This window comes from Dendrobium catenatum, unplaced genomic scaffold, assembly GCF_001605985.2.
Source record: "Dendrobium catenatum unplaced genomic scaffold, ASM160598v2 fragScaff_scaffold_998, whole genome shotgun sequence".
Lineage (NCBI taxonomy): Eukaryota > Viridiplantae > Streptophyta > Magnoliopsida > Asparagales > Orchidaceae > Dendrobium > Dendrobium catenatum.
The window spans coordinates 1499733-1511699 of record NW_021319460.1 but is presented as its reverse complement, the minus strand read 5'-3'; the positions used below and the strand labels follow the sequence as shown (position 1 = coordinate 1511699).

Genomic DNA, 11967 nt, shown 5'->3' with positions numbered 1-11967 from the left:
GACCCAATTAATTCTGACATGGGTACAATCCGACCCAATACGATAGACCCATTGACTTGATTGAGTACACAAGGGCGAGCACGACTATGTGAACGGTGAGGTAGAGTGTAAGATGGGAGAGCATAACGACTAACGAGACTGAGGCAGGGATGTGGAAGCAGGATTGGGATGGGGACGCTGATGTGGACGTGTGTTGTGAGATGGGGGAATTCGGGTAGATTCCAGGTTAGCAAGTTGACCGGAACACAACCCGATTTTTAAAAACAAGTTCTATAATTAGGATCCGAATATAATCCGTTTGTTAAATTGGCTAACCCAAATTTGAATTTTCTAAATTGGATTCAAATTGTGTCATTAATTGGAGCCATTATTACGTCCTCCGACCGGATGCAGAGGAACATTCAGACGTAGGCAAAATACCGCCTATACCAAGGTGTACCGAGTTTTTTTGGATGTTCCTCTGCATCCGGTCAACCGAACCAAATAAAAGTTCCATTAATTGACACCTCTAATTATATGATTTTTTTTTTTTCATTGTCTAATGAAGAATCAAACTCTCATTTAAATATAATAAAATAAAATTATTTTTAAAACTTTCAAATTAATTTTTTTTTTAAGTCTACCTTCATACAATACCTATAACATTTAATGCTTTTCAAGCAATTTAAAATGGCAAACAAAGTCATAAATATATAATAGCACTAATTGCAGAGAAGTTACCCAAAAAAAAACAGAGCGCGGAGAAGTCGCTCGTTCAGTGGTCCAACACTTTTATTAGACAAATAATGCGTCAAATGAGCGCCTTATTTATTAATACGCGGTTATTTTTATTATATGTGTTATTTATTTTTATATTTTAAATATTATATTTTAGTATAATTAAATTATTACATAAATAATTAGATAATATAAGCAATTATTAGGTGTTCTTAATAATGTTTTCTACCCTAATTAAATTTATGAATGTCAAATAATACACTTATAAAATGTATTAATCATTAAATTTATATAATTATTTAATTTTTAGAGAGAGCGGAGGCTGGAAATAGAATGTAGTCGTCATATCAGAGATATCGCGTGAATAATTAATCTATTTGAGGACTCCTACAGCTTCTTTTTCCTTTAAATTTCGATCTTCGGGTGTTTTCTTGCAGGCTCTGAGTTCATCGAAGATCTAATGTAAGTTTATCCTCTTTCAAAATCTCCTCTATATTTTACAGTTATGGAGTATTAATTTTTTGGATCTGAGTGGGAGATTTTTTTTTATTTATTCTAATTTAGCTCAAGTTTAGAAGATTTTTTTTTTCTTTAGGTTTTGTGAGTCTGTCAGATCAGAGAAAGATAGAAATTTTAGGATTAGGTGCAACTTTTCCTTGCGATTTGCTTCTATCTGCACAAGTTTTCTGCTTTTTCTGAGGGCATGGGGTTTGTGCGCGGGCGCAAAGATGGCGGTTGTGACATCTCTAACCTAGAATTTCTAGGAACTCTAATTTAACTTGTATTCCTGAAATTTCAGTTGGAGGAATCAAATCCTGAAATTTCAGTTTGAGGAATCTAATTTATGTAATTTGAAATCTTTGCAATGACATCCGGAGCTGAATTATTTAACAGAAGAAGAAGCCACCACCTCAATATGCTTTATTCAGCTTATCTCGGTTGCCAATCAAGTCTTTGATGGGGCTTCTTCTTTGTTTTCTCTCATTCGAAAACTATGCCTTGATGAAGAGGATGAAAAGTGAAGCTTCATGAAGGATATATATTGGGCTTCAACTCACTCCATTTGGTTTGAACGGAAACAACCTTCTTTGTTTACGTAATTTGGATCCTGAATGTTATTTGCAATGATTTCAGACTATAGGATTTGATTGCTCAAATTAGTCAATAGTTGGAGAGATGTGAAGGAAAATAGGTGAAATCTCAAAAACTTGTGGGTGGTTATGAATCTCCAACTATTGACTAAACTTTTGCAGCTCTATTTTTCATTTTCATGCTAACAAATTCTTACCATGCGAGCACAGCCGTGGAATTCATATCTCTGAACTTCTGGAGAGAAGAGACAGACTTTCATAGACATTCAAGTGAAAACTTTTTTTTACACAGCTCATCTTGGTCTGTTTGTTGGGAGCTTAGGCTATCAACTAAGAGGTTTTGGATTCAAGTCTTGTGTATGCGATGTGTGTGTGAGTCTACCTTAATTGGCCTAAATGTCTAAAAAAAAAAAACTATTGTTTTTTATCCTTTCTCATTCTCCTTTTCTGAAAAAAAAAAAAAAATTTTGATTTGGGATTTCCTGCTTATGCAAATATTTATTTAAAAATTATTGGTATACGTCAGTTGACAGCTTGTTTGATAGTAACTCTTGTGAAGTTTCTCCTCCCTTTGGGAACCTGCTAAGAGATATTTGTACGTTTACTTCTATTTTTTTGTTTCTTATGATAGAATTATGTAATGGCTTGATGTTGACTTTATATTTTGTGTTTTTACATATATATAAATATAGAAGTCAACATCAAGCTTTTACATTTTTGTGACATAAGAAATACAAAAATAAAAGTGCAAATATCTGCATATTACATGTAATAAGTTGTCTCATCTTTTACCAATTAACATGTCAGATAAAGCTCAATTCTAAGCCATGGGGCAGCTGTTGTGCTGTGTACAAGTGGACCAGTCTAATGTTGCTATTAGAGAGCGATTTGGAAAGTTTGATGATGTTCTTGATCCTGGTTGCCATTGCGTCCCGTGGTTCATTGGCAGTCGCATAGCTGGCTATCTCACCCTACGATTACAACAATTAGATGTGAAGTGTGAAACAAAAACTAAGGTAATTGCCTTTTCAACTTCCATTTGGCTATAATTAGGGAAAAAAAAACTATGTCAAGATATTTTGACGCCGAAGATGTCTTGAAGGAATCCTTAAAAAATGTTCAAGTTTACTGTATAAGAAATAAGAATGCATTCTAACTCCATAATGTAATGTATGCAATGTGTTTTTATACTGCCAGATTTAGAAAGTTTGCAAGTTTCTAGTTGAGATTGAGACCTCAAATGCAAACTCAAAAGATCAAAATAGACGTCTTCGGCTCTTTAATGATTGCCTATATACATATTTTTTTGTTTGGTGTTATATTTGATCTAAAATATATACTAATCATCTTTGTTTATTGCAGGATAATGTGTTTGTCAATGTTGTTGCATCTGTGCAATATCGTGCACTTGCTGGTAAAGCAAGTGATGCGTTCTACAAGCTTAGCAACACAAGAAGTCAAATCCAGGCTTATGTGTTTGATGGTAACTTTATTAACCTCTAGAAAGATGTCTTTTCACAATGATGTTGCAACATTGAAATTGATTTGCTTAAAAGAACTTGAACTTTTTAATTACTTACTTATAGTCTGTTTGATTTGAAAGAACTGGTGGAATGCTAAACAAAGCCTCCCTAGTGTTCTCCAATAGAATGTAGTGAAACAGGCTACAATTCAATTCTTTTGTCATTTTCAGTATGATTTCTTTCTCAAGCTAAACCAAGTTAACATGTAATCATGCTATGAAGCACAACTTGTTGAATAAGGTTTTTAAATTGCATCAATAATTACAGTTTTACAAGATTCCTGTTGAATCTATTTTTACTGCTTTTCTTATATTATTATTTGAACTTATTTTGTCGTCCTACAGTAATCAGAGCAAGTGTTCCAAAACTCAACTTGGATGATGCTTTTGAGCAGAAGAATGAAATTGCAAAAGCTGTGGAAGATGAACTTGAGAAGGCCATGTCTGCTTATGGCTATGAAATAGTACAGACACTTATTGTTGATATTGAACCAGATGAGCATGTCAAGCGAGCAATGAATGAAATCAATGCTGGTAATTTTTACTGCTTCCCTACCTTCTCAATTAAAGCTGATTCTGCCTATGTTAGCTTCCAGACTCTTCTTTGACTGAAGCCAAGTTCTACTTTACCTATTCTATACCGACTTAGGTTCTGTTTGGGACGGCTTTTTACTACTTCTTAAAGCTGCTTTCTAATAAAAAATTAAAATTTTATACTAAAAAACTATTTTAAGAAGCAGTAAGAAAGCCCGTCTAGTTATCTTCCTTTTGTTAGATGTAACTAAAAATAATTTTGAAAAAAATCTTTCTTTTATTATCAGCTGCCAGGCTCAGGTTGGCTGCAAATGAGAAGGCTGAAGCAGAGAAAATCATCCAGATCAAGCGAGCTGAGGGCGAGGCAGAGGCCAAGTATCTGTCGGGTCTTGGAATTGCTCGGCAGCGGCAAGCAATTGTTGATGGATTGAGGGATAGTGTTTTGGGATTTTCCATCAATGTACCTGGAACAACTGCGAAGGATGTGATGGACATGGTTCTTGTCACACAGTACTTCGACACCATGAAGGAGATTGGAGCTGCCTCCAAGAGCTCTGCAGTGTTCATCCCTCATGGCCCTGGAGCTGTTCGAGATATTGCCAGCCAGATCCGAGATGGACTGCTCCAAACCAATCAGGTCCAGTAAATATTCTGGTATCTTTACTGTCTGAAAAATATAGTTTTGTGAATTGGAAAACACTTTTTGTTTTTGCGTTGTAATTATTGGAGTCTGGTGCTTTAACTCAAAATCAGAATGATTTGTGCGTCCTCATTTAAGCTTTTGGTTATTACAGTTTATCTAATGTGGTTCATCCAACATTGTGACCAATATCAGTATATGATTTGCTATGATTGCTGTACTGGAAATGCTTAAGTAATGCAAACCTTAATGAATGAATTTGTATGATTTTATTCAAATTGCTTTCATATATATTCTTTGGTATGTTAAGTACTTACTGATATCCGGCTGCTATGATAGTGGATGAAACTTGTCTTAGGTTTTGTTTGGGATAACTTTCTTACTGTTTCTTAAAGCAATTTTTTAGTACAAAAATTTTAAAAAATAGTAAGAAAGCTATTTCAAAAAGAGCCTTAGTTACACATGATTAGATCGAAATTGATGATGGCTTGGGTTAATAGGGTTATATCTATTATGTTAGGAAGATACAGGACTTGTGAAGCTTAACTATCCTAAAAGGGTATTTGGCAACACACATTCCTCAAAGATCACGGATAAATAAAATTTTGTATTGTTTGGTTAGTTATTGGCTTTTAGTTAATCATATATTATATAACGGTATCATGCACTTTAAATTTATTGTCAAAATGATGTATTTTGATTAGAGGAATTTAATCGTATCAATACAACAGCAATATCAAGCCTTTGTCCCACTACGTGAGGTCGGCTACATGAATCCTTTTTCACCGCTATGCCCAGTTAAAAGTCAAATTCTCATTTAAATCTAATAGAGAAATATCATTTCTAATCATATCAAAACCATTCAAATTAAAATTTAGGTTTTGTTGCGTCCTGATTTCTTATGATTTTGTAAAGCTGTTGAAGAAGAAAAAGTAATCACCCACCGATGTTTAGCTTAGTTGATGGACGAGTACTGTTGGGGGCCTCCCAATTCGTGCTTGATTTCTCTTGAGCATGACGTATCAGGTTTAATTTATGATAGTTTTTTTATGATTTTGTAAAGCTGTTGAAGAAGAAAAAGTAATCACCCACCGATGTTTAGCTTAGTTGATGGACGAGTACTGTTGGGGGCCTCCCAATTCGTGCTTGATTTCTCTTGAGCAGCATCGCCTCTTAAGTGTGGTTCAATCAAGTGCGAGTTAGGAGGTTTTTGGGGTGGATGTCTCTTCTAGGTCAGCCGATGATTAGTCACGCCGCCGAGCGCCCTTTCGGAGGTGACAGCGGGTAGATACCCCGTTCAAATAAAAAGTAATTTCTTGAAGTTGCATAAAATATTTTTTAGTATATATTTTTTTGGAAGCAATAAAACTATTGATCAAATAGAAATTTTAGTTGTAATTAAAGTAAGTAAAAATATAATAAAATAGACACTTTTTGATAGAATGACAGCTAAGTTGTACTGCATCAATACTTTCTAACTTTAAAAAATGTTCCTTCAAAAAATGAAGATTAGTGTATTCATATTGAGGCTTAATTTGGGACGGTTTTCTTTCTGCTTCCTAAAGCAACTTCTTAGTACAAAATTAAAATTTTTATACTAAAAAGTTGCTTTAGGAAGCAATAAAAAAACCGTCCCAAACGAAGCCTGAATTTAATGGCTCAATTATTACAAATTATTTTAAAGTTAAAATATAAGTCCTTAAGTGGTGAAAAGCATCACCAACGAATAATGAAGAATCTCTATGCTCCTATCTTGTATAATAATCATCTGGTCCTCCAATATCTAATTTTAAGATTAAAGCATGATAAAATATCAAATCTAGCATGAGTGTAAAAAGTGCAGAGGAAAAAAGACTAAAAATCTCTTACCAATAGAATACTTACTATTAGAGATGAATATATCATCTAAGGTTCAGGGTTAGAGTTCCGGCATTTGAGATTCAAATCCAATAAAAAAGGTCTCCCAAGTGTTTCTCATCACCCTCTGTTTATGTGATTCTAAGGACTACAAAAAAAAGTTATGCATAGAGAAATTAAAAGAAAATACAAACTACATAGAATACACGTACAACTTTACACACTAGTCTCACACATGTCGTCTTCCAATAGGCTAGAGGAGGGTGGATTCAACCGACGAGCCCCCCTATAGCAACCTTAGTGGCAACGAGTAGAATCTGGGTGAGTCTGTGAGTGAGCCTAGAAGAATGATTGGGCATGACTGATGACTTATATTGAAGATCTCAGACTATCTCAAGGAAGGAGACAAATGATGTTATAGGAATTAAAGACCTTAAGGCTAGATGGTTGTGGTTGAATGGTAGTGTTTGAGGTAAGGGCTTCTTATAGTTAAGGCAAGCAAATTTGTATTTTTGATGGGCAAAGCTATTTGAAAAGGGGCCAAAAATTGGCCAATGTAGGGTGAGCTACATAGTAGGCTTATGTGAGTTGTGGTTGTCAATCCCTTTAAGTGGGCCCCTTTATATAATAGAAAGCATTTTCATGAATAACCAATAAAGAACTTTTGCATCAACCAATTATAAAAATTAATATTGCTTACTCAAGAATAAAAAGGACAGATCTTACTTTGTTGCAACTTAGAATCCAAAATTGAGTTTTATGTAATGTGATTTTTTTATAATAAAAAAATATTATTATTATGATTACCGTTTCTCCTAACATACATTAGATATATTTTTATTTGTTTTGTGTGTACTAATATTTTAGGAAAATCATACTCCAAACTACTGAAGACTTCAAGATAGAGTATAATAGGATTTCATGTAATGAAGTCAGTAATTTTTATTTTATTGAGTCTGAGAGTCTGAGATAATGTGACTGTAATTGGGTAAATGTGCATACACATAGGGGGAGAGAGTTTAAATTGAATTTTTTTATCCTATTCATGATGTACGATGTGTAATATCAGTTTTGCTCCAGGTTCGTCCAGGACGAAGTTGGATCGTCCGGGACGATCGGTACAGGTGTTGACCTCATTTTTGTGTGAGGTCACTAAGACCCTTCCAGAATCCAGATCCAATCCTAGACCCTAGGATCCACTCTAGACCTTAGGATCTTTCCTAGAACTAGACCTTAGAGCCTATTCTAGAGCCTAGGATTCCCTTAAAACCTAGACCTTAGGGTTCTTTCTAGATCCTAGGATCAATCCATACTCAAATCAATCCATCCCTTTGACCCACCTTGATCTCAAATCAATCCATCCTTTTGATCCACCTTGACTTCAAATCAATCCATACCCTTGATTAACTCAAACCTCAAATCAATCTAAACTCCATCCAATTCAAATCCAAATTAATTCAAACTTCAAATCAAATCCAAATCCAGAAACCCAGACTCAAATTCAAACTCCAGAGGCCTTGTCCTAAAGACCCTTTTCAGAGATTTTTCAAACATTTTAAAACCCAGTCAAATGATCTCTGATCCAGGATCTATCACTTGCAAAGTGATAAGACATGTCTCTAGAGGCTGCCCTCCAATTTTGAGCCCATTCTGAGGTCTCTAACCTCAAAATCTGAATTAAAATCCAAAGGCTGTAAAACCTTCAAATATTTACAGCCCATGCCACTGAACCTAACCCCTTTTGAGATTTTGACCTTGGAATCCTTATCCAAGCCTCCAATCACTTCCAGACCTTTGAATTTAACCCATTGAGCAGTAAACTGCATTTTTCAGACCCATTTTGACCATAGTTGACCAATAGGTCAAAATTGACCAAAATACCCCTATGGGACTCAAATGGGGATTTCAAGCCAAATGAGCTCCAAATGGGATGCAACCACCTCCAACAAATTCCAAATGTCATTTCAAATCTGTTGAGCCCAAACCCAGACCCTGGGTCAACCTGGTTGACCAAGTCAACAGGTTTGACCCAAGAGATATGAAAAGATGCAAAGAAGAGTCTTTCTAACAATTATCCTAAGAGCTTTGGAGGAATTTGCAAAGGAACTTTACTTGGGATTTTTTCTAAGAGAGAAGAGAAGAGAGAGAGATGAGCAGAATATGTTGAAATATTTGAAATATCATTTAATTCTTAATATAAATATACAATATAAAATTTATAAGATTAGACAACATATGATGAAATAACACATTAGAGCTAGAGAACATGAAAACGATCATTCATATTACTAGCCCAAGCATGATTTAGGTGTTGATGTGATTTTAGGAAATTTACAAATTTTCTAAATTTTGAACCCAGGGAATTAATTTAATCTACATGAAAATACCTTAAATAAATCATTTTAAATATATCATGAAAAATTCGCCAAATTAAAAATTAAAATGATGGAAATGATGAAAAGAATAGATGAGAGAGAAAAATTAATTGTTTTAGCTTCAATTAAATGAATCTTTGTAAATGCTTATCGTCTATGTTCTTTTAATGCACAAAAGTGTAAGGTTACCAAAAAAATAAAATTTTTATATAACTTAAATTACTTCAATTATTTTTGATAAATGAAATTATATATATTCATTAATTTGATTTTGGTGGACAAGATAAAATCAGTTTATGCGACTAAAATAATTACCAATAAACCCACCATACTACATTGATCTTCTTGAGCTAGTTATCAAGCCACTGTTTGAAAGAAATTTTAAAAAAAGTCCAAATTACATGGTTACAATAAATTGAAATATAAGTGGATAAATGACACTAGCTTAATCTAGATAAATTTTTCAACCTAGCATAATAGGCAAATTAACTCTAAGACATGTTCTAAGCTCTCTCTCCTCTCCTTTATTTCTCTCCTTCCCTCATGAAATAGTTCATGAGCTACATGAGAAAGCAAAGGGCAAGATTATAGAGAGAATATGAAACTTATTAAAAGCATAAGGTAATTGTATACATAAGTAAACTCTTTAGTTTTATTGAAATTAATATAAATCCTTGCATAACTTTGAATTTGAAAATCCAAAATTTATGGAAATAAGCCAATAAATACTAAACATGTTTATACACTTGCGTGAAATCGTGAACCGGACGTCCGGTCGGTCAAATTTTGTAAAACCGCTTTAGCAAAACCGATTGAACCGACGAACCGGTGTCGTTTTCAAAATCGGTTTGGCTAATATTTATTAAATAAATATATATATACATTTATTATTAAATATTTGACTTAAAAAGTATATTTAAAATTTATATATTTTAATTAAACAAGCATAAAAAATGCTCTATAACATGGCACATGCATGACCCATCATATCTTGTGCCTTTTGGAAAAAAAAAGGAGCCAAAAAGCTTATATAGACAAAAATAATACTAACATATATTATCTAGGTGATGTGGGAATAAAACCTAATGAAAGTTCTCACTTCTCAGTTCACTACACATATATAATTAAAATTTAATAATGCAAATAATATTAATTTTTATGTATTATTGTTTTCATTTTATTAATTATATTATATTTTTTTCAATGTTATCTCTTATTTTTAATATTTAATAATATAACTGAAATATAGATGTATAATTTTATAGTGGAAATTTTTAATTTTCATAGTATAAAATATATCTAAACTATAAAATAAATCATAATATTTATAATAAATTTTAAAAATATATATATGTGAACTAATCTTATTTTAAATATGAATAAATATATTTATAAATAACCTTCAACTTTTTTTAATTAGTATTGTTTGTATGATAGGATGAATTTGTTTAAGTTTAAGGTTAATATCAATATTATTATATAATTTTTATATTTATTACATCATTCGGTTTGACCCCGTCGAACCTCAAACCACTAACCCTTCCTTCTTACGGTCCGATTTAAAAGCCTTGATTATTATCATTTGGTTGCATCACTGGCTGTTCATTACGTGCTGTTATTTGTCATAACCGTTGTAGCTTGACTTTCGTGACATGAACACCATTATCCATCCATATTTGCTCAACTATACTCTTTTGATCAGCATCACCCGACTACATTTTCCCAAATACCATTGCCTACTAGGTTGCTTGACGAAATCATGCAGACTATGGTCTCCTAACCATTGTCATTTGACTACAATCTCTATTACTATTGGTCAACTATGATCTTCTAACTAATGTTGCCAATTATAATTTCTTGACCACATTCTCCTAACTATATTATTAGAGCTCCATCTAAAACTACCACCTCAGTCAATTTCGTTGTTTGTTATTGCCAACAATGTTAATGCATTCCATCTCTATGGGTTCAATGTACATTGTTAACACAAACCCTAATGTTCATTTCTTCAAACCTATAGTACCCACATTAAAAAATAAAATAGTAACCAACTCATTGATTCACATCTAACATATAAGAGTTGCTATCGCCACAAACATCGATGCTCATTGTCCTTATTACTCATCGATGCTCATTGAGCTTGTTTGTTGTTGCTAATAGCATTAACACAACATCATTAAAAGATTGATGCACGTCGTCGATACCACTTCGAATTTTGACATCAACACTAAGATTTATTTTTGCTTTATTGGTCTCTAATCTCCACTTTTAAAAGAAGATTGACTTAACATATATTAAAATGATTATTTGAAGAGAACTCCAATGTTTTAAGGTTCGTCCATCTTTCACAGTGGAATCCATCATCGCTATGATTTATATGAAGCTCTTGATCTCTAATTGTCTCGCCCTAAATAATAATCAATCACAACATATTAAATTGATCACTAAAAATGACATATGTCTAATGGTTCCTCCAACATTCACAATGAAATCCATCATCTATAGCTCATGTCTATTCAATGTATATATGACTTCCTTAATTATGAGAAATTTATTATTCATAAACTTATGCATTGTATTAGTGGGATCATTGAATTTAAGGCAAGTACTATTATTTTTGCCTTTTCAGATTTCCACATAAATTTTTTTGGTATATCCTATAACATTTTTTTTTTCCTCTATGCTAATGGACTTTACTATAATTATTAATATTTCATCTCTTTAAAAATCCACAAAAATAAATACATAATTATTAATTTCAAAATATAAATAATTATTTATAAAGTTTAAATCATTGTTTTGACTTACTATAGTCATTATTAAATATATATTTTTTAATTTAATAATAAATATGAACAATTTTGTGTCTTAGATATAAAATTTGTTTCTAATAAAAATACTTATAAATGATTAAATTAAAAGTTAATAAACTTTTTTTTCCAGAAAAAAAACATAAACAAAATTTTAATAATTTTGATTAATTTAAAAAGAGCATATTAATATAAAAATCATACCCTATTTCTTATTTAATTTAAAAGCTTTTATTTTTCTTTATAAGTCTCGAACTGAGTCAAATTCTTAAAGTTTAAATACTCAGCACATGACTATAACCAAAGCCTTACTTATTTTTTGTAAAATATATTTATAAAATTTTTGGCATAATATATATATTATTATTTTAAAATAAAATGTTATTCTATTTCATTTTTTAAAGAAAATATCATAGTTATT

The 11967-nt window shown here is 32.1% G+C and overlaps 1 protein-coding gene across 1 annotated transcript; it reads left to right on the top strand.

The window, feature by feature from the left end:
• Positions 1–1021: 1021 nt before the first annotated feature.
• Positions 1022–4776, top strand: LOC110106684 (hypersensitive-induced response protein-like protein 1). The gene is made up of 5 exons (XM_020836655.2): positions 1022–1179; positions 2616–2824; positions 3171–3291; positions 3676–3864; positions 4152–4776. Exons 2-5 carry the CDS (start codon positions 2636–2638, stop codon positions 4508–4510), a joined length of 858 nt encoding a protein of 285 aa, XP_020692314.1. The 5' UTR covers positions 1022–1179; positions 2616–2635; the 3' UTR covers positions 4511–4776.
• Positions 4777–11967: the final 7191 nt, after the last annotated feature.

What these genes read in the sequence shown, in the direction of transcription:
- LOC110106684 (XM_020836655.2), top strand. Translation starts at nt 2,636, where the DNA reads ATGGGGCAGCTGTTGTGCTGTGTACAAGTGGACCAGTCTAATGTTGCT. An exon ending in AGTGTGAAACAAAAACTAAG is followed by an intron (nt 2,825 to 3,170) that starts GTAATTGCCTTT and finishes TGTTTATTGCAG; the next exon opens with GATAATGTGTTTGTCAATGT. An exon ending in AATGAATGAAATCAATGCTG is followed by an intron (nt 3,865 to 4,151) that starts GTAATTTTTACT and finishes TTTTATTATCAG; the next exon opens with CTGCCAGGCTCAGGTTGGCT.